The sequence below is a fragment of the Labeo rohita genome, chromosome 8, assembly GCF_022985175.1.
Source record: "Labeo rohita strain BAU-BD-2019 chromosome 8, IGBB_LRoh.1.0, whole genome shotgun sequence".
NCBI lineage: Eukaryota > Metazoa > Chordata > Actinopteri > Cypriniformes > Cyprinidae > Labeo > Labeo rohita.
In genome coordinates, this window is record NC_066876.1 from 16,862,328 (window position 1) to 16,884,167 (window position 21,840).

The 21,840-nt window shown below is 36.0% G+C and overlaps 1 protein-coding gene across 4 annotated transcripts in view; it reads right to left on the minus strand.

Annotated features, from left to right (window-relative positions):
• Positions 1–21,840, minus strand: part of grid2 (glutamate receptor, ionotropic, delta 2) — a 508,841-nt gene that overhangs the window by 86,355 nt on the left and 400,646 nt on the right. For all 4 annotated transcript variants that reach the window (XR_007828268.1, XR_007828269.1, XM_051117352.1 and 1 more), the window contains exon 11: positions 17,554–17,866. Coding sequence is in view for 2 of the 4 variants with exons in the window: in XM_051117352.1 (XP_050973309.1) it covers positions 17,554–17,866 (313 nt within the window). In the remaining 2 variants the exon portion in view is untranslated. The remainder of the gene's footprint in view (positions 1–17,553; positions 17,867–21,840) is intronic.

Sequence of the window (21,840 nt, forward strand, 5' to 3'; positions counted from 1 at the left end):
AATATGACAAAAGAATCTAGAGTAGAACAAATAGGAAATGCTACATGCATTGTATAATGAAACACTACATATTCTTCACTGTGTAAACTAAATATATATTTCTTCTTACTGAAGTTACAAAAGAGATTTTGTTAATAGAAGTGAGAGATTTTCTCAATTTTTATGTTTGATCAACATGAATGACAGACAGCAGGAATATTAGACCGCTGTCACTTTAAGAGCTACCCAGATCTAATATACTTTACACACATGTGTTTTCTTTCACAGCTGTTTGCTTTCACTTAAGACCTAAATGACTGTGTTTACAAGGACACTTGTAAAGACGGGCATTTTGACACATACAAGTATGTGTATTTAACCGTTCAAAGCCTATAAAGCGGGAAAAATAACACCTCTCAGACAGAACACGCAAATAGCAAAATGAGATCTCTTTAGCTGCTGACTGCGTTTCAGCAATACTTAAAAACACACGCAAACGTACGTTTTCGTGACTACGCAGTGCAGCAACATCACGCGAACTTGAACCGCAATAGAGACGATAGTCCAAAATCTGTACCGGTTGACAAATGTCTACCAGTTAATTGTGTCTACCAGTAAATTGTCCACCCCTACACTAAATTACACTAAATGAGAATCATACACTACCAGTTGTTCTGATCAAAACAAACTCATACAGAAACGTGAGCCTTGTTGCAAGGAGACGTTTTACAAATGAAAACAACGTGCGTTCTAAAATCTCAAAATAACCTCAAACAGAATGGAATCATAGTCTGAAGCTAAAAAATCTGAATCTTTGACTATCATATACTATGTGATTTTCTATAAAATCTGTCAACTCAAATCTGCAGACTGGCTCTGACTTTTGGCAACTACCTTTGACTTGTTCTGTTCTGACAGTTTTATCTTAGGTAGAATGCAAAATGTTTCAATACAAGCATTTCATTCAAATGTAATTTATGCAATAGTTCAAGCATTTAACCCATGGAAGAAAATCATCCCTTTGTTCCTTGCAAAAAAATGCAGATTTGGCAACTCTGTATCCAACACAAGCTGCATGAATTAGATTTAACTGATCATGGGTCAAGACAAGAGTAAGGAGAGATGAATGACAAATTATGCTGGAGGATTTGCTCCTCAGCAGATAAGCTCATATCTGATCTTGTAAGATGTGCTCCCTTTATACAGAGTGCGTGTGATCCTGAAATTGAAAGTGAAAGTGAATAGCCGCTCATTCAAAAGAGATTTAAATACTCCGCAATCCGCATTTGGTAGCGGCTCCCTGATGCGCGAAAATTATGTTCAATATTATAATGGATGCATGAACAGGTGGTAATACCCCAAAATTCAGCAGGTGTGGGATCAAGAAAACAGTTCCCGCGTAGGGCTTTAATACAAAAATGCACACAATGAATGATGACTGTAGAAAGCAAAAGCCAAACTCTGGACATTTTGGGCAATTTAGAAATCCCGGCTGGATGCATTTTTTTTAAGGTCCAAAAAGAGGACACATCAGAGGAAAAGAGGACGTATGGTCACCCTAGTATATATATTAAGGCTATCCTTGAGTAAAGATTTTTCTAGTCGAATAGTAGTTGTTCATCTTAAGCATTAGTCGACTAATTGCATGTTTATTAATAAACCATTTAAATCATAATAATGAGCCTTTAATTGCCTACATAGCTTAATAAGTACTCAAGCGCGCACATAAAGATTATGAATGTATCTGGGAAAACAGTAAGAAAGCTGCTGTCATGAATCCTGTCCGGTCTGCTCGCCACCAGAGGTTGCCTGTACATTTCACTAACATTTCACACCACACAGATTGTTGCATCACACCCCGGACTATGTTTCCCATGACCCATTGCGCTGATTGCTCTAACATCTGCATCCAATCAGACGCTCTATATAAACCTTAGGACTTCCCCTTGTTTCTCGCTGAGTATTGTGGTGTTTTGGATGGTTGTTTTGCGTGAGTTCCTTAGTTCCCTAGCTCCCTAGTGTCCTGAGTTTAGCTTTCTAGCCTGGTCTTCTCGTTTCGTCTGTCTCGCCGCCTGCTTTGTGGACCTCTCGCTCGTTTATCTGAACACTCTTTCACCCTGCCCCCTGGATTACGTTCGCCATTCATCGACCCTCGCCTGCTTCATGGACTATTCTTGTGTCTTGCCTGAATATACCTGTTTGCTATTGTTCCGACCCTGCCTGTTTTCGACCATGTTTTTGTCTGACACTAATAAAGCTTTGCGTATGGATCCCCTCGCTTCTCGTCTCCCTCTCCATGTTACAGCTGCATTAAAAATTTTAATAATTTGTTGATAGACTAGTGCTTTCTTTGCTTTCGACTTGAGGTAAAGTCGCCGACTCGTCATCTCCGCAGTAGTGGATGCGCGGTATGCACTTTTTATGCAGATTCACACATAATCTGATAATATTTTTATTGGTTCATTTGAAATTAGATATTTCGCTCTCAGTGGAAATATTTCTTGTGTCTGTAAGGCAAGTATACATGGAGTTTTGGTTAATTTTTTTTTCTTGACACTCTCAAGTTCACAGAAACCGAGACGGAAGAAAGCGCATCCTGTTTGCTTTCATTATTTTACAAAAGCGCAATGTTTTTGTGAGTGCACACAAATAAACAGATTCTTTACAGATTCAAAAGATGTATTACTCTTATCTGTATGACCAAGAATGATGGAGCATTTTAAGAGCAAGTGACCGCACCAGCACCTCCATCTGTCATGCAGTGAGCACGCTACTATTCAAATTAGATTAAGCTTCAAATTACACTAAGGTTAAAATTAGATTGAGCGGCCATGTAAAGCTGCTACTACTTACATACAGTATTTCAGATAATAAGCCATATTTGAGGTTAATGAAATATAGGTGAGCGTTTGGATGTCCTGCCCAATGTACTATATTACTACATAGACCAGTTGACTTCGCCACTTCCTGTGAATTTTTATTTATTTTTTCCTGTGACTAATAACATTTTGATCAACCAAGCCTTTTTTTTTTCTTCAAACATTAGACCCCACTGACTTTCAATGTATGACAAAAATCACTTTCCAAAACATCACAGATTAAAGTCAGTCATATAGGTTTGAAATGGGTGAACAATTGCTTCAGGCAGTAAAAAGGTAGATAAAACTCTGCCATAAAAATCTCCAAAGTTATCTTGCACTGGCTGACCCCATAAAAGATAAAAGACCTGTACTGGATGCATTGTAGGCAATTATTTGAGACCTTAACGTATCTGTTGAAGAGAATGGTGGAAGCAGTCGTATTAAAAGATTCCCTCAACATTCTTATTTGGGCTTTTCCCCTAAGAAGGCAGTGCAAATCAGCGTCCTTAAGTTCAAGGCGTCTGCGCTGTCAGTCGGTGTGCGGTTAATATTTAATCCCCTCGTTGTCACTGTCAATTTTTCTCATTTTATTTAATCAGAAACTGGAGGGCAGGGGATGCAGGGCCTCATGAATTAATTTCAAAAGGTTTTCATTTAGAGTGTCTGATTATTTCATCATGATGAGTCATTTGTGTCATTCATGTTCTGGCTGGGAAGAATGAATTATGAACTCAAAAGGCCAAGGTTACAGCAAACACGCCCAGCTCTTCATGCGAGCGCCAGGCCTGGGAAAAGCTGTGCGAAGCGAAGCGTGAATGAAACAAAGGCTCCTGTCCTCCCTCGGTGGAGGTGGGCTTACGATCCTTTCAGAAGGAGGCGCGAAGGCAGTGTTGAGTTCGTCTGACTCCACACTCCCACATCTGAGTGAATGCTAGTATAATTGCAGAGATGATTGACAGATAAATTATCTATCTAGAAAGGCCAGCTGTCACTGACCATTTTCAATCTTCCTGGATGGTGTTTGGATCTAATTCACTTAGTCACACAGTGCTGATGTGACAGAATTCATCAACAGCCAGTTTTGCCAATGGCGTACACTTTCAACTAAAATAAAATACAGTGAATAATTCATGGGTTGTGACAGTAACACTTACACATAGTACACTTACACATCTGAGGTCTGACTCTCAACTTTAAAAGGGTCAAGCAGAATTAACATTTAGTATACGTATTGAGACTATGAACAGATAAAAGCAGTAAAAATTATGTATTTTTTTAAAACAAATTAATACTTCTAATCAGCTATTTCTATTCAAGTATCCTGGAAAAATGAACATAAATTCATAAGTTTGTGTTTGGTATATGAACAGCATAAATATATAATTTACACACTTTGAATTCAGAAGAGATGTGGAAAGAAATATGAGATACTCATAGTCAGATACACAGCAAAGCTGAGCACCTGTGTGCATCAGTGAGAATCTCTCCTCTCTTCTTTCTCTGAAGATGAAGAGCTGTATGCCGCTGAGTATTCCCATATGTGCGTATCTTCATCACGCAGATCATGACTCATTCAGGCAACATATAACCTCAAAAGTTCTTTGCTAATGTTACAGCGCTCACTAACTATGCACTTTACAACACGCTAGCATGTGGAGAAGCCACGTTTTGACTCTTTCTCAAAGACATGCAGTAAAGTTAGTTTCAACTTCAGATGGGTGTCAGGGAAGTTAAGTAAATTGACTAGGTAGGTCTCATCCATCTAGCATTATATAATGCAAAGTGATGCTTGTCTGTGTGGCTTTCTATGGAGTGTGGATTGTTATTAAAGGCAAGGGTATAGAGCAGGCAAGTGAAATAGATATTTCCAACTACAGTTAAAATAAATCAATTTTACACAGCTATAAGTAGATTTCAGCATAATTTAAGAAAAACAATTACATTAAAAACAGAGGTTACCCTAAAGAGAGCCTGAGTTTCAAATATTACATTAAGGAGAACTGCATAACTGTACATAAAGTATGGTAAATTTAATTAAATTTGTGTAGGCCTCTTAGTATTCATGTTCAGAGCTCGGAGGCAGGTCGGATAAAATGCAGAATGCAAGAACAGGCTGGTTTTACAGTGGTACACCATTTGTAAAAAGCTGTAAAATTAATTTTGACACTAAAGCAAAATGGAACATCCTATTCACATTTACTTGTTTATTTTTTAGGCTTTGAAACTATTTTCACTCAGTGTAGCTGGGTAGTATGGTGGTCGAGAGAGTTTAACTCACTGCAAATAAAAAAAAAACACATGCAAATAGAAAAAATATCAGCAACACGTGCTGCAAATACTCACAGAAAACAGAAAACCACTGCAAATACTCAAAAGCAACCAAATACAGAAACATGTTGCAAACACAGAAACACACTGCAAATACTCACAACGCAACCAAATACAGAAATGTGCTGTAAATACTCAAAAGGAACCAAACCCAGGAATGTGCTGCAAATACTCAAACGCAATCAAATATAAAAACGCGCTGCAAATACTCAGATGCAACCAAGTACAGAACCGCACTGCAAATGCAGAAACACACTGCAAATACTCAAATGTAACCAAATACAGAAATGCGTTACAAGTACTAAAACGCAACTGAATACAGAAACACGCTGCAAATACGAAACACAACCAAATATAGAAGCGCGCTGCAAATATTTGCAAAACAACCAAATGCAGAAACGCGCTAAAAATAAACACAGACCACATCGAAAATAATTAAGGGAATTAATTTGCTGGTGCTTTTTTCTATTTGCATATGCTTTCTTAAATTGCAGTGCATTGAGCGCTCTCAGCCACTGTAGGGTAGGCTTTTAAAGCCAGAAAACTTGGCTAATGAACAGAGAATGCTAAAATGTCTATTCCGGGAACATTCCTGGAACATTTTGAGAAATAAAACGTGTAAAGTGAGTAGGCTTTTCAGGCTAGAAAACATCAAAACAACAAGTTTTAAAATTACAACATTTCATGTTCATTTATTCATTTATCTTTGTGCACAGAAAAAAAAAAAACTGTCATTAGCCAGGTAACAGAATGTCAGGATGCCTATTCTAGGGACTTTTTGTAAACAAAAAACTAACGTTCTAAAAAGTGTTAGCTGGGTAGGCTTTAAAGCCATAAAATGACAAAACAAGTTCTTAACTCAAAACACCAATGAATTAAAAGTGACCCATTTACCTGTCAACAGTCTCTTTTGGCAGGAGGGGAAGTCAAAATAACTAATTATGCCCCCTTACTCCCTGTATGCCACCATTTGTGAAGTGCCACCCACGGTCTGATTAGGTGAAACAAATAAGATGTCAGCACTGAGATGGGTTTGCGGTCATACAGTGTGACGGGTCGAGTTGACCCGCCCCACCACACTGCTCCAGATGAGGTCAGCGGGGAGGCGGGGCAGGCTGAGCGTGTCAGTAATAATTACGACTCCACGCAGCCGAGGGGCTCGGCACCTCTCAGGCTGTCTAAACGGGCCAGACTAATGAAAGGAGAAAAGTGAGGTGAGGCTGGAAATGAGTAATCTTTCGCATGGGCTGCATGGGGCTCCCTGCGAGAGCAGAGAAGGAGTGAGGACGAGTCTCGCCTCCTTAGAACAGCTTCAGTCAACTGCTCTCCACTTTTCATCTTTGTTCTCGCCACTGTATTCTCTCATAGCTGTGTAACAGTATCCACTTGAAATAGATCTGCCCCAATTATACAAGAAACAGCCCTGACAAGAGACTCTACTGGGAGTGAAGAGAACCGTGGGTATGTGTGTGTGTGCTTTTACTGTATATGCAACGATTTTGTGTCCTAACCAATGGTGAGGAGAAACGAACAGAGTAACACTTACTGTAATTTTTCAGTACATTGAAAGTAGTTTTTCAAGTAATTAGTGGAAGCTTTTCTAGTAACAAGAAGCACTGTATAGTGTGCTCAAATGATACCCACTACTTCCTTAGCTCAAAAAATGCTGGCGAGAAAAAAAAACAAGCAAAAAAGTCAGAATTAAGTAATTGCTGTAACATTATTTAAAAAAAATAAGATAGGAACTCACACATATCATGTAAAACAGCTTTTAGTATGCGTCTCATGAGTGTTCTATATCAGTGTGTGCACAGATTCTGTTTGTGTGAAAGCATATTTATGCTTATAGCGGGTGCATCTGTGTACTGTGGAAGCACTGCTGCGCGGCGGCTTACATCTCGGATCCCAGTGGCGATTCACAGCAAGGTCTGAAATTATACACTAATCTCCCTTACGCATTCACCATGAATCATATAGTGCTGAGTTACACTCCAATATTGCATGCATTACATCTTCTCTCTATGCACAGTAGGGTTGGAGGATGATGAAATCAGTTTCATGTGCGGGAAAGAGGAAGGTCAGTGGAGGCGATGTATTGCTCAATGACATGGGTCTCCAACAGCGGGCCTGCAGCGGTATGGCAGGAGGTTCTCCAATTACAGTTTGATCTGAAACTCATTTTTCACTAATAAATGCATGAAAATATGCTTTTAACAGTTTAAAAAAGCTAAATGTTAACACTTTATAGCACTTTTTTTTGTTAATATTAGTTAACTACATTAATTAACATGAATGCGCAATGAAAAATTAAAAGTTGTATATGTTAATATTATTAAATGGATCCATCACACTTTATTTTAAGGTCCAATTTTAACTTTTAATTAACTATTATGACTTTTGGCTCAATAAAGTAATTAATGCTTAATAATAGTTAGTAAGGTAGTTGTTTAGGTATTGGGTAGGATTAAGGACGTACAGTAGAATATGGTCATGCAGAATATGTGTGAATAAACAACCAATATGCTAGTAATATGCATGCTAATAAGCAACTAGTTAACGGTGAAGTCCACTTCCAGAACAAAAATTGACAGATAATGTACTCACCCCTTGTCATCCAAGATATTTTTGTCTTTCCTTCTTCAGCCATTAAAGAAATTATGTTTTTTGAGGGAAACATTTCAGGATTTTTCCCCATATAATGGACTAACATGGTGCCCAGATTTTGAACTTCCAAATTGCAGTTTAAATGCGGCTTCAAACGATCCCAAATGTGGTTGTAAATGATCCCAGCGGAGGGAGAAGGGTCTTATCTAGCAAAACAATTGGTTATTTTCATAAAATAATACAATTTAAATACTTTTTAATGTCAAATGCTCATCTTTTTCTGGTTCATGACAGTTAGGGTATGTCGAAAAACTCCCATCTCATGTTCTCCCTCAACTTCAAAATCGTCTTATATTCGCTGTTTTACCTTTTATGTTGAGGGTGTTTAATCTTCTTTGCATGTTCACTTTGCAAAGACTGAGTCTGGACTTTTGCAGTGATGTAGGATGATTCTGAAATGATTTTTGAAGTTGAGGGAGAAAATATGATTGGAGTTTTTCAACATACCCTAACTGTCTTGAGCCAGAATACACAGCGTTCAGGGAGAGCAAGACAAGATGAGCGTTTGAGATTAAAAAGTATTTAAATTGTATATTTTTTAAGGAAAATAACCGATCGTTTCACTAGATAAGACCCTTTTTCCTTGGCTGTGATTGTTTACAGCCTCATTTGGGATCGTTTGAAGCCGCACTCAAACTGCATTTTGGAAGTTCAAAATCGGGGCACCATATCAGTCCATTATATGGAGAAAAATCCTGAAATGTTTAACTCAAAAACATAATTTCTTTACAGCTGAATAAAAAAAGACATGAACATTTTGGATGACAAGGGGGTGAGTACATTACATGTAAAGTTTTGTTCTGGAAGTGGACTTTTCTTTTAATAGTGAAAATTGGTCCACAATCTAAAGTGTTCCCAACGGACTTAAGCTAACATGAACAGTTGTTTTTTTATCAACTAATATTAACAGATTAATAAATACGGTAACACTAGAATAAGGAACATTTATTCGCTATTAACTACGACTTTTCCCTCAATAAATTCCTAATTTGCAGCTTATTATTAATTAGTAAGGTATTTGTTAAGTTTAGGTATTGGGTAGGATTAGGGATGTAGAAAAAGGCATTAATATGCTTAATTAGTACTAATAAATGGCTAATATTCTGGTAATATGCATGCTTATAAGTTGTTACCCTAAATACTCTACAAATGTATTGCTTAGTTTGGGACCTTATTTTAAAAGGTTACCGATTTTATTGTCACTCCCACATTAAAGCGTTCATGTTAATTTCTACATTTTCTAATATATTTTACATTCCAAGTTGCATGAATAAAAATGAATGTATTATGAATGAACACAAATTGACAATGAATTACAGTATATTTAAATAGACATTAACCTAGATTAGTAAATGTAAAAATGTTAATTGTTAGATCATAACAGTTAATGCTAATTACGTAATTCTGTTTAATTTAAAATTACTGTAATGTGTGCCAGTACATAGATTAAAAATATACTAAAATATAATAAATATTTTAAAATGTATTAAAAGTATATGACTATAAATTTTAATGATTATTTCAATGGTTTTGCAATGCATTAAAATATTAGTAAAATTCATTAAAAATGTATGGTAATTCATTAATATGGTACAACATGCATGTTACTAGGCCAGGCTTAAAACGTAGTACCCAACAGGGGGATCTTTGTCCTGAAAAAAAGTTAAAGACCCCTGGAGAGAGGGCTAAAAAAACCCCCTCTGAAATAGTTCAAAGCTTGCAGCCCTTGAGGGCGATATTTGCGACAGGATTTCATGCAGTTCTTGCAATGTATGTCTTTTTGGTTTGTCTAATTTTTGACTGAAGGGTCATCTAGGGCTTGATTTTTCCTGTCCACGTCTGTGAGCACCCGCCTGTAAGCTCAAATGCTGGAATGATGAAGACCCGCAAGCCATTGAGGGTGTTTGTGTGCTGGTTTGCCCATGGTTGTACAGATTAAAGCTAATGGTAGTCGGAGCAAATCCTGCGTCGTGCTGAGGAACCCAGCGCTGGGTCTCTGTGTGTCAGCGATAAGGCAAAGGACATGTGGTATGGAAAAAAAAAAAAAAAAGAACGAAAAAGAAAAAATAGCTTGTTCTGTTCTCCCCTCTAAGTGCCAGACAAAAACAGGGTTCTTCAAAGCCATTATAATGTCTCTCTCCAGACTGACGTATGACGCGGCTGAAAAAAAGAGAGTGAAATCTACAGCGTTGGAGTATGCGCTTTTCATATTTCAGACTTGATGGTGGAACGAGGGGGTGCTCAGTCAGAACGAAGATGAAAGGAATAAGAGAGAAGAGCCGAGATGAAAGCGTTGATAGGGGCCTGTGGCCCTCATATTCATTGTGACGCCACACTTTTTAGTGTGTGTATGCATGTAAGGGTTGGTTTGAGGAGTGGGGTTTGAGTTAAACAGATGTGTGAACACAACCTGAGGGGCATGGAGAGAGAACCAAATGTTTGTGTGTGTGTGTTTCTGAGAATATAACAAATTGTGTTTTGCATCTGTGTACCACAGAAGCTCATCTAATTGCAAGACGCGTAAAATATAGGATGATCGAAATTGTCACCTATCATTCCTTCTATATTTTTTTCCACCTATCTGTAGTGTTTCACCTCATTCTCTTCTGATGCTGCAGCACTTTGAATTAACCCATCTCTGTGACAACTTGTGAACCACAAGAGAAAACACCCTTGAGATCTACTATCAAACATAACCATGACTTTCTTGTTTCAGTGGATAAACTTTATGTGGAAGAAAACTAGATTTTTATATTTTCCCAAGAAAATATATGTGCCCAAACCTTAAAATGTGAAATCGAATGAAATTTTCCCTTTTTTTGCTTTTATTGTGTTCAGTTAGGTTTCTATAGGCCAGGGGTCACCAGACCCGGTCCTGGAGGGCTGGTGTCCCTGCAGAGTTTAGCTTCAACCATAATCGAAAACACACCTGAACCAACTAATCAAGGTCTTACTAGGTATACTTGAAACTTCCAGGCAGGTGTCGGAGGTAAACTCTGCAGGACACCGGCCCTCCAGGAACAAGTTTGGTGACCCCTGATATTGGCTAATTCTAATTTATATCTATTAATTAGATGGAATAAAATAAAATATATGTTAAATTCAACCCAATCATACTGCTTAATCAAAGCATTATTGGCATGTCAAGCATTTATGCTATAATTTACATTTAGAACGTTAAATAAAGAGATTGAAATGAAGGGGGAAAAACAAATATAAACGAATCTAAAAAATAACCAATAATAATCTAATAATTGTAATAATAACAATAATAACAACAACAACAATAATAATAATATAAATATTATGGGGGAACAAACGATCAGTTCAAGACTGTGGGATGGATAAAAATGTTTTCTTGTAGGCCTGTTTTATTTGATGTACTTTATGTAATATTTATTCATGATAAACTTCTTTTGAATGCTGTCTACATCACGCGTAGACAGTTAGACGATTAATATAATAATTTAATAATGTATTAATTTCTATAATAATTAACATAATCATTTATTAATTCAAAATAAAATATTAATAAATCCATCTCTGATAATCCCAGGTTACTATAGTCACGCAGGTTTGTTTACGCATTAAACTCATGGCCACGACAAAAATATGTCGTTCCCTCAACATAAGAAGTCGTGTCCATGAGAAACAGATGTCGTTCTCTCAGCATAGCATCTACCACGACTTCACATCGCGTGGCCATGACATAAGGATGTCGTTCCCTCGACAAGATGATCTCATGGCCACGACATAATATGACATTCCCAATAATTAAAATCTACAAAAATTAAGTAAATTACAAAATTAAGCGAACCAAACATGTCCTTTCGTAAAAAAGTGTTGTTTTACATGATGATTGAGGAATCTTAACCTAAGTATGTTACAGACATTTCATGAAGACCCTAAAGTATCATATTAACTTGTGGAAAATGGCCATCCAATGTTCCCTTTAACAAAAGTATATGCCTTAGACCACTACTAATTAGTTATAACAAACCTAACCAACCTAAGAAATGGTTAAGAATCAGAGGATATTAGAAACTTAGCCCAGATGTCTATGGATGATTATGTAATCAGTGGTAACCTTTGATGAAATACTGAATATGGCATATTTTATAGTAAATGTTACAACTTGTCAGAGCTGACAGCCCGACTCATAGTGTGGCTCCGCTTCAGTCAATGTTGCCAAGTTCACAGTTTTCCTGCAGAATTGGGCTACTTTAACACTATTGTAACACTATTTGTTTTTCATGTGCATGGGTTGAAGCAACCCCAATATCGTAATATATATTCCCTGAAATGTGAAATTTACCAGAGGACCCCCAGCAAAATGTGTATTTTACCTCCTGGAAGGCAGGGGACCCCCTCTGAAACGCAAGTAGGTTTGGGCTAGTTTTTAGTAGCAATTGGGAAGGGTTTGTTGTGAAAACCTGGCAACCCCTGGCTTCAGTGTTGTGTTGTTTTAAATAAGGCAAGTTAAATAAACCTGAAATACATAAATAAAATATTAGATGAAAGACTTAAAAAAAATAGAAAGGTTGTCTTGCCTAGAACTATAAAATAAATAAATAAATCTACAAAAAACAAACAAACAAACAAACAAAAACATTATGCCTGCTTTTAATCGTATAGATTATAATATGTGACCCTTATGACTACAAAACCAGTCATAAGGGTCAATTGTTTTAAATTAATCATAATCTGAAAACTGAATAAATGAGCTTTCCATTGATGTATGGTTTGTTAGGATAGGACAATATTTGAGATACAACTATTTAAAATGTGGAATCTGAGGATGGAAAGCAATCTAAAATAGTGAGAACATCGCCTTTAAAGCTGTCCCAAGGAAGTTCTTAGCAATGCATATTACTAATCAAAGGTTAAGTTTTGATATATTTACAGTAGGAAATTTACAAAATACCTCATCTTTACTTAATATCCTAATTATTTTTGGCATAAAAGGAAAATATATAATTTTGACCCATACAATGTATGTTTAGATATTGCTACAAATATACCTGTGCAACTTATGACTGGTTTTGTGGTCCAGGGTCACATATTATTAAACTAATATTATAACCTTTATAGTCTCTATACTATAAAGAGTAAAGAGCACTATAAACAGTATGACCAAGGTTCAGACGTTGTGCTTTTAACTGTTTAGAATTTAACAGGCTGTTAAATGGATGCTCATTCAATAAATAAAGACTTTTTTTTGACACAACAGAAGGCTTTAAATGAGCAATTTAAATGAGCTTTCATTTTTCTGCAGAACAAACTACAATTACAAATACGTCTGATTTCATGAACAGATTGCAGCTTTGAATGATTTTATTTGTGACTAGGCTTGAAAACTTTGTGGGAAACATAAGGCAATAAAAAAATATAAAAAAAACAAAAATAAAAAATTGGGGGCTTTACTAAAAACATTTGGGGCTTTAGCCATGCCTATTTTGTGAAAAATAAGATGCTACAATAAAACATACTGATGCAATGTCGAATTTAGCACAGGTAAACACCTGTGTGGTGTTGTAGCATCTATAGTCATACAGTACTGTGCTGTTAGTTGTACAGTAAAAGTGCTGTTAGTTAAAGTGCATATCAAGATTCCAGGGCATTATTAAGGGAAAAATGTGAATTACAGTTCATTACAAAGCTAGAGTACAAGCAAGAACGGTTACGGAGGGATCAGCGGTCGGCTTCAAAGACCTTCTAGCACAAATGCTTTTTCTCAGTTAATTAACATGGTTCCTTTAGTAAGCTTAAGACATCAGGGAGCTTGGCATTAATTGCAAATCTACATGTTTTACTTACAAATGCACCCAGATAAAGAAACATTTCTGGAACATCTTCTGGGATATAAGAGATGTTTAAAAGATTCCTTTAATATTACTATGAACTGCAAAGGTCCAACAACATGAAATAGCTCACATGTAATCCTAATGGCAATTAATTCTCTCTGTATAAGACATACAGAAAAATACAGCAAAGAAATGAATATGAACATAACATTTATTTAAGGGGGATATATAAAACAAAAAGTCAAGAAGCATCAGAGGAGAGAGGCAGAGGTCTTTGTGAGGCAGATGAAAGTGACTCATCAAAGAGAACGACTCGAGCTATGCCATTCCAGCTACGTCCCTTCTCTCCCCATTCCTTTCTCTCTTGTTTTAGAGATTGGGTGTATTTGTACAACCAGCTCTCTGCAAAACATCAAACAGGAGTGCTAGACAAAGGATGATAGTGGAGTTTTAAGTGGTTGGGGGAATGCATGTAAGCACACAGCACATTTGCGCATATACGTTTGCGCCTCGGTTTGATTCTGGTGCCGTAGCCTATTCCACAGCATGTAATCAGCTCTATTTAAACAATTTCATCCTAAAAAGACACGAAACTCGGTTCAGTGGTCTGATGAAAGCACATTAATAAACTGATTTCTCACCATAATGAGCGTGTTTCGAAAAGAAGCATAGATTGCAATTAGAACAGAAATGGACTCAGATACAAGGGAGTAATTAGGCTGTCTTATTATAATTATCATCATTATAACCAGCTCATGTAAATTTACTGATTTTTGGTTAAGTACAATTCCATGCAAATGTCAACCTTTCCATTGGATAATGAAGTGTTTACCCAAGAAACGCAACCTTGTTTAGGTCTCAATTTTACTTGCTTTGCAATAGAATTTTAAAGGAAACGTTATTGTTTATCCACCACACAAGGTGTGTAATGATAATAAAACAAGCCATGTTTGATGGTTTTGAAAATAGCGATTTAAAGGGATAGTTCACCCAAAAATTTTAATTCTCATTAATTACTCACCCTCATGTTCGTAGTACTCTTGTGAATGGACACTGAATAAAGTCATTATATTTGTTTTCTTTGCGCACAAAAAGTATTATCGTAGCTCCGTAATATTTCAGTTGAACCACTTATGTCACATGGACAATTTTAACAATGTCCTTACTACCTTTTTAGATCTTGAACGTGTCAGTTGCATTGCTGTCTATTTAGGGTCAGAAAGCTTTTGGATTTCATCAAAAATATCTTAATTTGTGTTCTGAATATGAACAAAGGTCTTACAGGTTTGGAACGGCATGAGTGTGAGTAATTAATGACAGAATTTTCATTTTTGGGTCAACTATCCCTTTAAATTTTCATTTGATCTTCTCAATAAACATCTCACATGGTCATGTTTATACACCATCTATGTGGTCCTTTTCACAGGACACATTCTTGCGTTTAAAAATATCACAACCATTTCCTATTGATATGCACATTTTCTCCTACAGTATACACCACTTGTAATTTGTTTTTACTGTTTACATGTAATGCAAGCACTTGAAACGCTCAAAATGCGTACACTACCAGACTTTCAATTTGTTTATGCAGAATTTATGCAGAAACATGAGCCATGAGCCTGAACCTTAAAAACGCCTCAAAATATCAAATATGTTCAGTATACTTAGAGCTGGGGAGTGTATACCATCAAGGACAGTCAAACCAAAATTTATTCAGACACCTTGAACATTTCTCACATCATCACAGTTTATTCGCTACAATTTAGAATAAGTCAAGAACTCAACAGTTAAACTGTGTCAGAACAAATTCATCTTGATAATGCCATCCTTCTGTTAGACTGTCTCACAAATGAATTAGGTTGAATAGCTGTCAGCAGTCAGCTGTTAAATTTAGGTTCACAATTAAATAATACCAATTTAGGCCAACCAATTATTAGGCAATGCTTAATTTTGTTCTGTCTGTGGGGTAAAAAGGTTGCATTAGCAATTAAAGAAAAAACACTTAAGCAAAACATGGTCAGGTCAAAGTGTCTGAATAAATTTTGGTCCCAAGTTTTTATTAGTTTTACTGGTAGTCCACCATATGAAGAATTTTTGGGTATAATATGTCACAGTTTACTTTATTTCGTTATCGTCACTTACATACAGTGTTTGGGTAACGCATTACAAGTAATGCGAGTTACATAAAAATATTACTTTTTTCAAGTAACTAGTAAAGTAACGTATTACTTTTGAATTTCTAAGAAAATATCTGAGTTACTTTTTCAAATAAGTAACGCCAGTTATTCTTTTCCCCATTTATTGATTGACAAGTCTCCTGTCAGGAAATTGGGAGTAAACATGATGTTACTGTATTCTAGACTAAATGTAAACATGCATTAATTCATCTCACTCATAAAACTGATTCAGTATTCCTCAAAATCAATAAAAACTGTGAAATGCAAACTCAGAATATGACGCAACCCTGCAATAATTAAACATGTTAAAACAAATATGCTTTATGTATTTAATCCCATTTTATTAACCAGTGTCTTTGCTGCTGACCTTCAATGATGCAATTCAACCATACTAATAAGCAAAACTTACTTTAGATAAACTAACATTTGTGCTCCATTTTTTTTTTATAGCTGAAGAGTGATCTCCTGCATAAATGTACTTTTCTTTCAGCCTGAGGTGAATTCATTTCACTTTTGGTGTAAAAGGGCTTTTACATTAGGATTGTTTTATATTAAAAACAAAGAAGCAAGCCCTGCCCAGATTTAAAAAGTAACGCAAACGTAACATAACGCATTACTTTCCATAAAAAGTAAGTAAGTATTGTAAATAGTTACGTTTTCAGTAACACAAAGTTGTAATGCAATACTTTTAAAAGTAACTTTCCCCAACACTGCTTACATAAATGAACTACAGTGTCCTGCAGTCACTAGTAAAAAAAAAAAAAAAAAATCAAAAATTATATCTGGTGTCTGAATAATTTTGGTTTGACTATATATCTGGCACATATGAATCTTAAACAAAAACACAGACTAAAAACACTTCTTGTGCAAACAGCCTGTAATCAAACAGCCTCTAATCAAACTAATCATGGCCATATTTCCCTAAAAAGACAATAATCATATGTAATCACAAACATGTTCTGTTCAATGGCCAGCCAGATTTTCATTCTGCAGGTATTGTTCTTATTGGATTCTGGAAGTCACAGAGTACTTAAAAATAAATGTTAATTTTTGTCTATACTGCAAATTAATCTCCTTAAAATGAGAAAGACAATCAACAGTGAGATCTGCAGGGGTTCAGAAAAATGCACACAATTGGTTTGCCATAATTAGTGCTTTCTCTCAGAAGCTCCATTTCACATTGTGACTGCAAATGTCACATCCGTAACACTGGAATTGGCCTTAGCGCTTTCACAAACAGTCTGTAGCAAAACATGCCAAAATATTGCTGGTAATTAATGCCATCAATTGATGTTCGCTCAACATGTTGAAGATACAAAACCCTGACAGTCACTGACGCAGTTTCCCTCATCTTTCTTTCCCTTAGTTTCTCATTTCTGAAGATTACCCCTCCCCTTCCTGCTCCCACTTTTAGATTTTTCCATCTTTTGTCCAAAAACAGCTTTTGACCCTTTAAGAATTTGAAAGAAAACCAGAAAGTGCAGATATGATTTGCGTATAATTTCAACTTTCCCTTGACTCCTTCTATCTCTGTATTTTTCTCCTTTTGTCACATATAATCTTTGGTGCACAAAACACTCACACACATCTGCCATTACACACCGACACACTTTAAACAGAAAGTGAGCACTTAAAATTATCTTTCTGCCCTGCTGTTCTCTATATCTCCACTTTTCTCACTCTGGAATCTCCTTTCTTCTTCCAGCACAAAGCATATCATACGCTGACGCACAAACTCACCCTGCTGAACGAAGGAGCCGTAGACAAACCACATGGAGTTGTAGAGGGTCGTGGAGGAGACCGAGCCCATCGGCAGTCTGGGAGGGTTTAACCAGTTGAGGAGATACACCAGAGTGCCCACCAGCAGCACTGTGCCGGCGATACAAGCCCACAGAGATAGGTCGAAAGGGGCCAGGCATGCAAACATATCCACTGTCCTCTCCGCCTTCCTCAGCAACACACCAACGGAGTAGTCCATGTAGCGAGTGGTGAAGTCTACCACGCTCTCCCGCTCAGGAGTGATGGTCAGGGCTGACAGACCTACATCTGCTCTCTACCCAGGAAAAAAAAAAAAGACAGAGAACCAACATTTAAAACCAGATCACACAAAGTAAAGATCTATATGTGCATCACACTTACAGCATAAAACATGTAAAATACCGGAGAAATCCAATCTCTAAAAAGTGCAAATTAGAGCACAATTTCACAGAACACACACATTATCACACACTATTTAAAATAATTTAATAATTTTACCATCTAAAGGGATAGTTCACTTAAAAACTTATTAATTATTCACCCTCATGTCGTTCCACAACCTGTAAGAACTTTTTTAGAACACAAATTAAGATATTTTTGCTGAAATCTGAGAGCCTTCTGACCCTGCAGAGAGCAAGGCCCAGAAATGTAGTTAAAATGTGACATCAGAGGTTGATATAATTTAATTTTATGAAGCTACAAGAATACTTCTTTTGCCAGAAATCTCTCGGATTTCATCAAAAATATCTTAATTTGTGTTCTAAAGATGAACAAAGGTCTTACAGGTTTGGAACGACATGTTAATAACAGAATTTTCATTTTAGGTGAACTATCCCTTTAAATGCTAAAATTATTAAATGATTTTAAATAGTTTTAAATATTCACATTGTAATACATACATATATATATATATATATTGTTTTACAAAAAGTATTTGAAAAATTTGAAAGTATTTAAAAAGAGATAAAAATAAAAAAAAATGTGATGAGACAAGTTTGCAGTAAACACTACACAAAATGAATGCAACAGAAAAACAGGGTGTTTTTTTTTTTTACTACTGTGCCTTTACAGACTTGTGTAAATGTCCTCTTGAAATGTGCAATTACCTAAAAAATATGAAATTGCCTAAGACTTTTTTTGCAAGTTAGTGTTAATTAATTTCTCCAGGAAGAATGTTTTGAGAGTTTTGTACATAATAAAACATTTAATCAAGGAAAATTTGATTCCTTTAGATATAAGCAATTTATTTTTGCATAAATGATGTTAGTTTCGTTCATTTGATTCACTATATCAATTAAAACTTGCTATATCACTGATACATTTACTTAAAGGTGACCTATTATGCCCCTTTTTACAAGATGTAAAATAAGTCTCTGATATCCCCAGAGTGTGTAAATTAAGTTTTATTTCAAAGCACCCTACTGATAATTTTTTTATAGCTTGTTAAAATTGTCACTTTTAGAGTGTGAGCCAAAACATGCAGTTTTTGTGTCTGTCCCTTTAAATGGAAATGAGCTGGTGCTCCCGGAGAGGAGGGCTTCACCTTGCTTTTATATCCAATTTTTAACTACCGCATTCCTATTTCCGATCATTCTGGTACTTCGTGAAGGAAGCATAAGTGAAAACAGACAGAGACAGTTGTAGCTTTAGCAACATTAGCCTTACAGAGTGCCAAGAAGTGCTTTCAGAAAGGCAGTTTTGAAAACAGATGCGTCACTCAGGGCTGTGTTTATGCTAACAGGGCACAGATCGTCACAAATGGGCGGGATTTTTTCCCCTGCAATGACGTGTATGCAGGAAGAATCTGAAATTGCTTGTTCTGATAGACTGTTTATGATTTAAAAATGAGTGGGTGGATTTTTACCATTATAGGCTGGTTGTTTTCACACAATGTGGCCATATAAAAGTGATTTTTGCATAATAGATCCGCTTTACAGTTTTCTCAGTCGCTTTGGTGCATTTCTCAAATCTGAAATGAAATTCTCAAAACTACTTTTTCAACCTCCACATCATCTAGTCACTTGTGCACGTCATAATAGCAGTTTCTCATTCTTATGAACAAGTTGCGATTGCTTTGGTAAATTCATGCAATTGATTATGTACATTTGTCTGCGTTTTCCTGCATTATCAGTTGCTAGTGTCATGTTGTATTATATAGTTCTCTGTGCAATAGTCTTACCCCTCCAAACATCTAGTCATTAGTTCATCGTATAAATCATTAAATGCAAAATGGTTGATATAGTTGTCATAAACTGTCAAGTATATTTTCTACACATTCCTGTTAGTCTATTTGTAAATTTGCCATGCATTGTGCAGGTGAATCTTGACGTTCACTAAGAAAGGAATGTTGGTTAACCAATAACAAACCAGTTCTCTGAAATTCCTCACACAGTGCTGTATGCAAAAGCAAAGTTCTGCCTAAGGGCTGATTCCTGTGTTTGCCTTTCTAATTTTGTATTTTCGCTTTTGTGCATCTGCCATGTACAAACATCTGACAGACATCTGTAAGATGTCAGTTTTACATACACTCTAAATCATAAACATCTTACAGTAAAGACATCTGACACCTGGTAGGAAACGCGAAGATGAGCGAACACTCTAAAAAATAAATCTTGCAGATGTAAATGTAGAAGTAAAATAGACGTCTTAGTGATGTACATGTACTATCAGGGATATCAGAGATCTCTATCAGAGAAAAACTGTAAGTCCCTGTGTGTCATTTTATCAAGTAAAATGGTTTGGTAAAAAATATATAAAATAATTGTTTTTTTGTTGTTTTTTTTTTTTTTTTTTTGAATTGTTATATATAATTATTATGATAGGTTGTAAACTTTATCATAATACATTATTAATTTTGATTCTATTATATTAATTATTATGTACTGGCAAATATTTTCCAGTAGTTTACAGCAGTGGTTCTCAAACTTTTTATTCCAAGTACCACCTCAGAAAATATTTGGCTCTGCAAGGACCACCATAATAACCAACATTAAAATAGAGCAGCGTAGTAGGCCTAACTATTCAGCTACAGCTCTACACAGTTCAAAAATGAGGCGGTTTTATTCCTAAATTCAAATAAAGATTAAATTCAAATGTTTTGTGTTTTAACATTAATTTATATTTAATTTAATAACCACACTTTGAGAGCCATTGGTTTAAACAGTAGAGCATGGTGCTTGCAACATCAAGGTCATGGGGTCAACCCCTGGGTTTGAGGACTGAACTGATTAAAAGTATACCCTGAACCAATGCAAGTTAATTTGGAAAAAAAGGTTATTAAAAATAGAATTACTCCTTGTGTTTATATGGAGAAACAGTATAAAAACATTAATCTGCAATACTTGGATATAAACATAAACGAAATCCGAAAATCTATTTCCATTTGCCATCTCATCTTTAAAAAGACATCAGCTTAATGATAAATGATCACTTCCATTATGTTCAATCAAGAAACGTGCAAATACGCAGCACTCCTCATTGTCCCCAATCACAATATAAATAAATAAAATATCCACGTCTCCCTACTGAGGCAACACTGTCTTCTGCCAAAACTAAATGGTTTCTAACTCTTTTAAATGCTAAACAACATCTAATTTGTGTTTTCTTTCTGTTTTGGCAGTTCTGGAAATTATTGTGACTAGGTACGCACCGCAGCGGTGAGACTAGATGAGACCTCTGCAGGCTGAGAGAGTTCCTGTCAAGAGACATTACCATCGGCAGAACAAAGGAATGTCATTATCATAGGGCAAGAGCTGGTGTCACCTGTCTGACTCCCATTAACCTGCCTGGCCACCTTTAGAGATCAGAGACCCCCACAGGACCTCTGTGTTTGAGCAGGGTTAAAGAAGCATCCGGCACCCGGATCACTTCACAAATGTTAATCCACACAACAAGTGCCACTCTGATGTCTCGACCTAGAAACTTGGTAGTACCAGACTGCTTTATAACAAGAGCCTGACAAACTACACTTTCAGAAAAGAGAATAATGAGAACTGGATAGACTGACTTTATGTGAGTGGTACATCTGACATAAAGTTACTGAACTAACTTTTTGTTGAATTACGGCCTAAATTCAAGGGGTCATATGAAGACTCAAAAATTCTGTGATATATTAGGTTAAAACAGTTTAAATTTGACACTATTAAACTAAGCAATTATTGAACTAAGCTGCAATATGTCTTATTTAGTTAATTCAACAGCAAACAATCAAAAGAGTTTTAAACTGCTCTTAAAGAAACAGAATGAAAAATATTACTGTATTGTAATGCA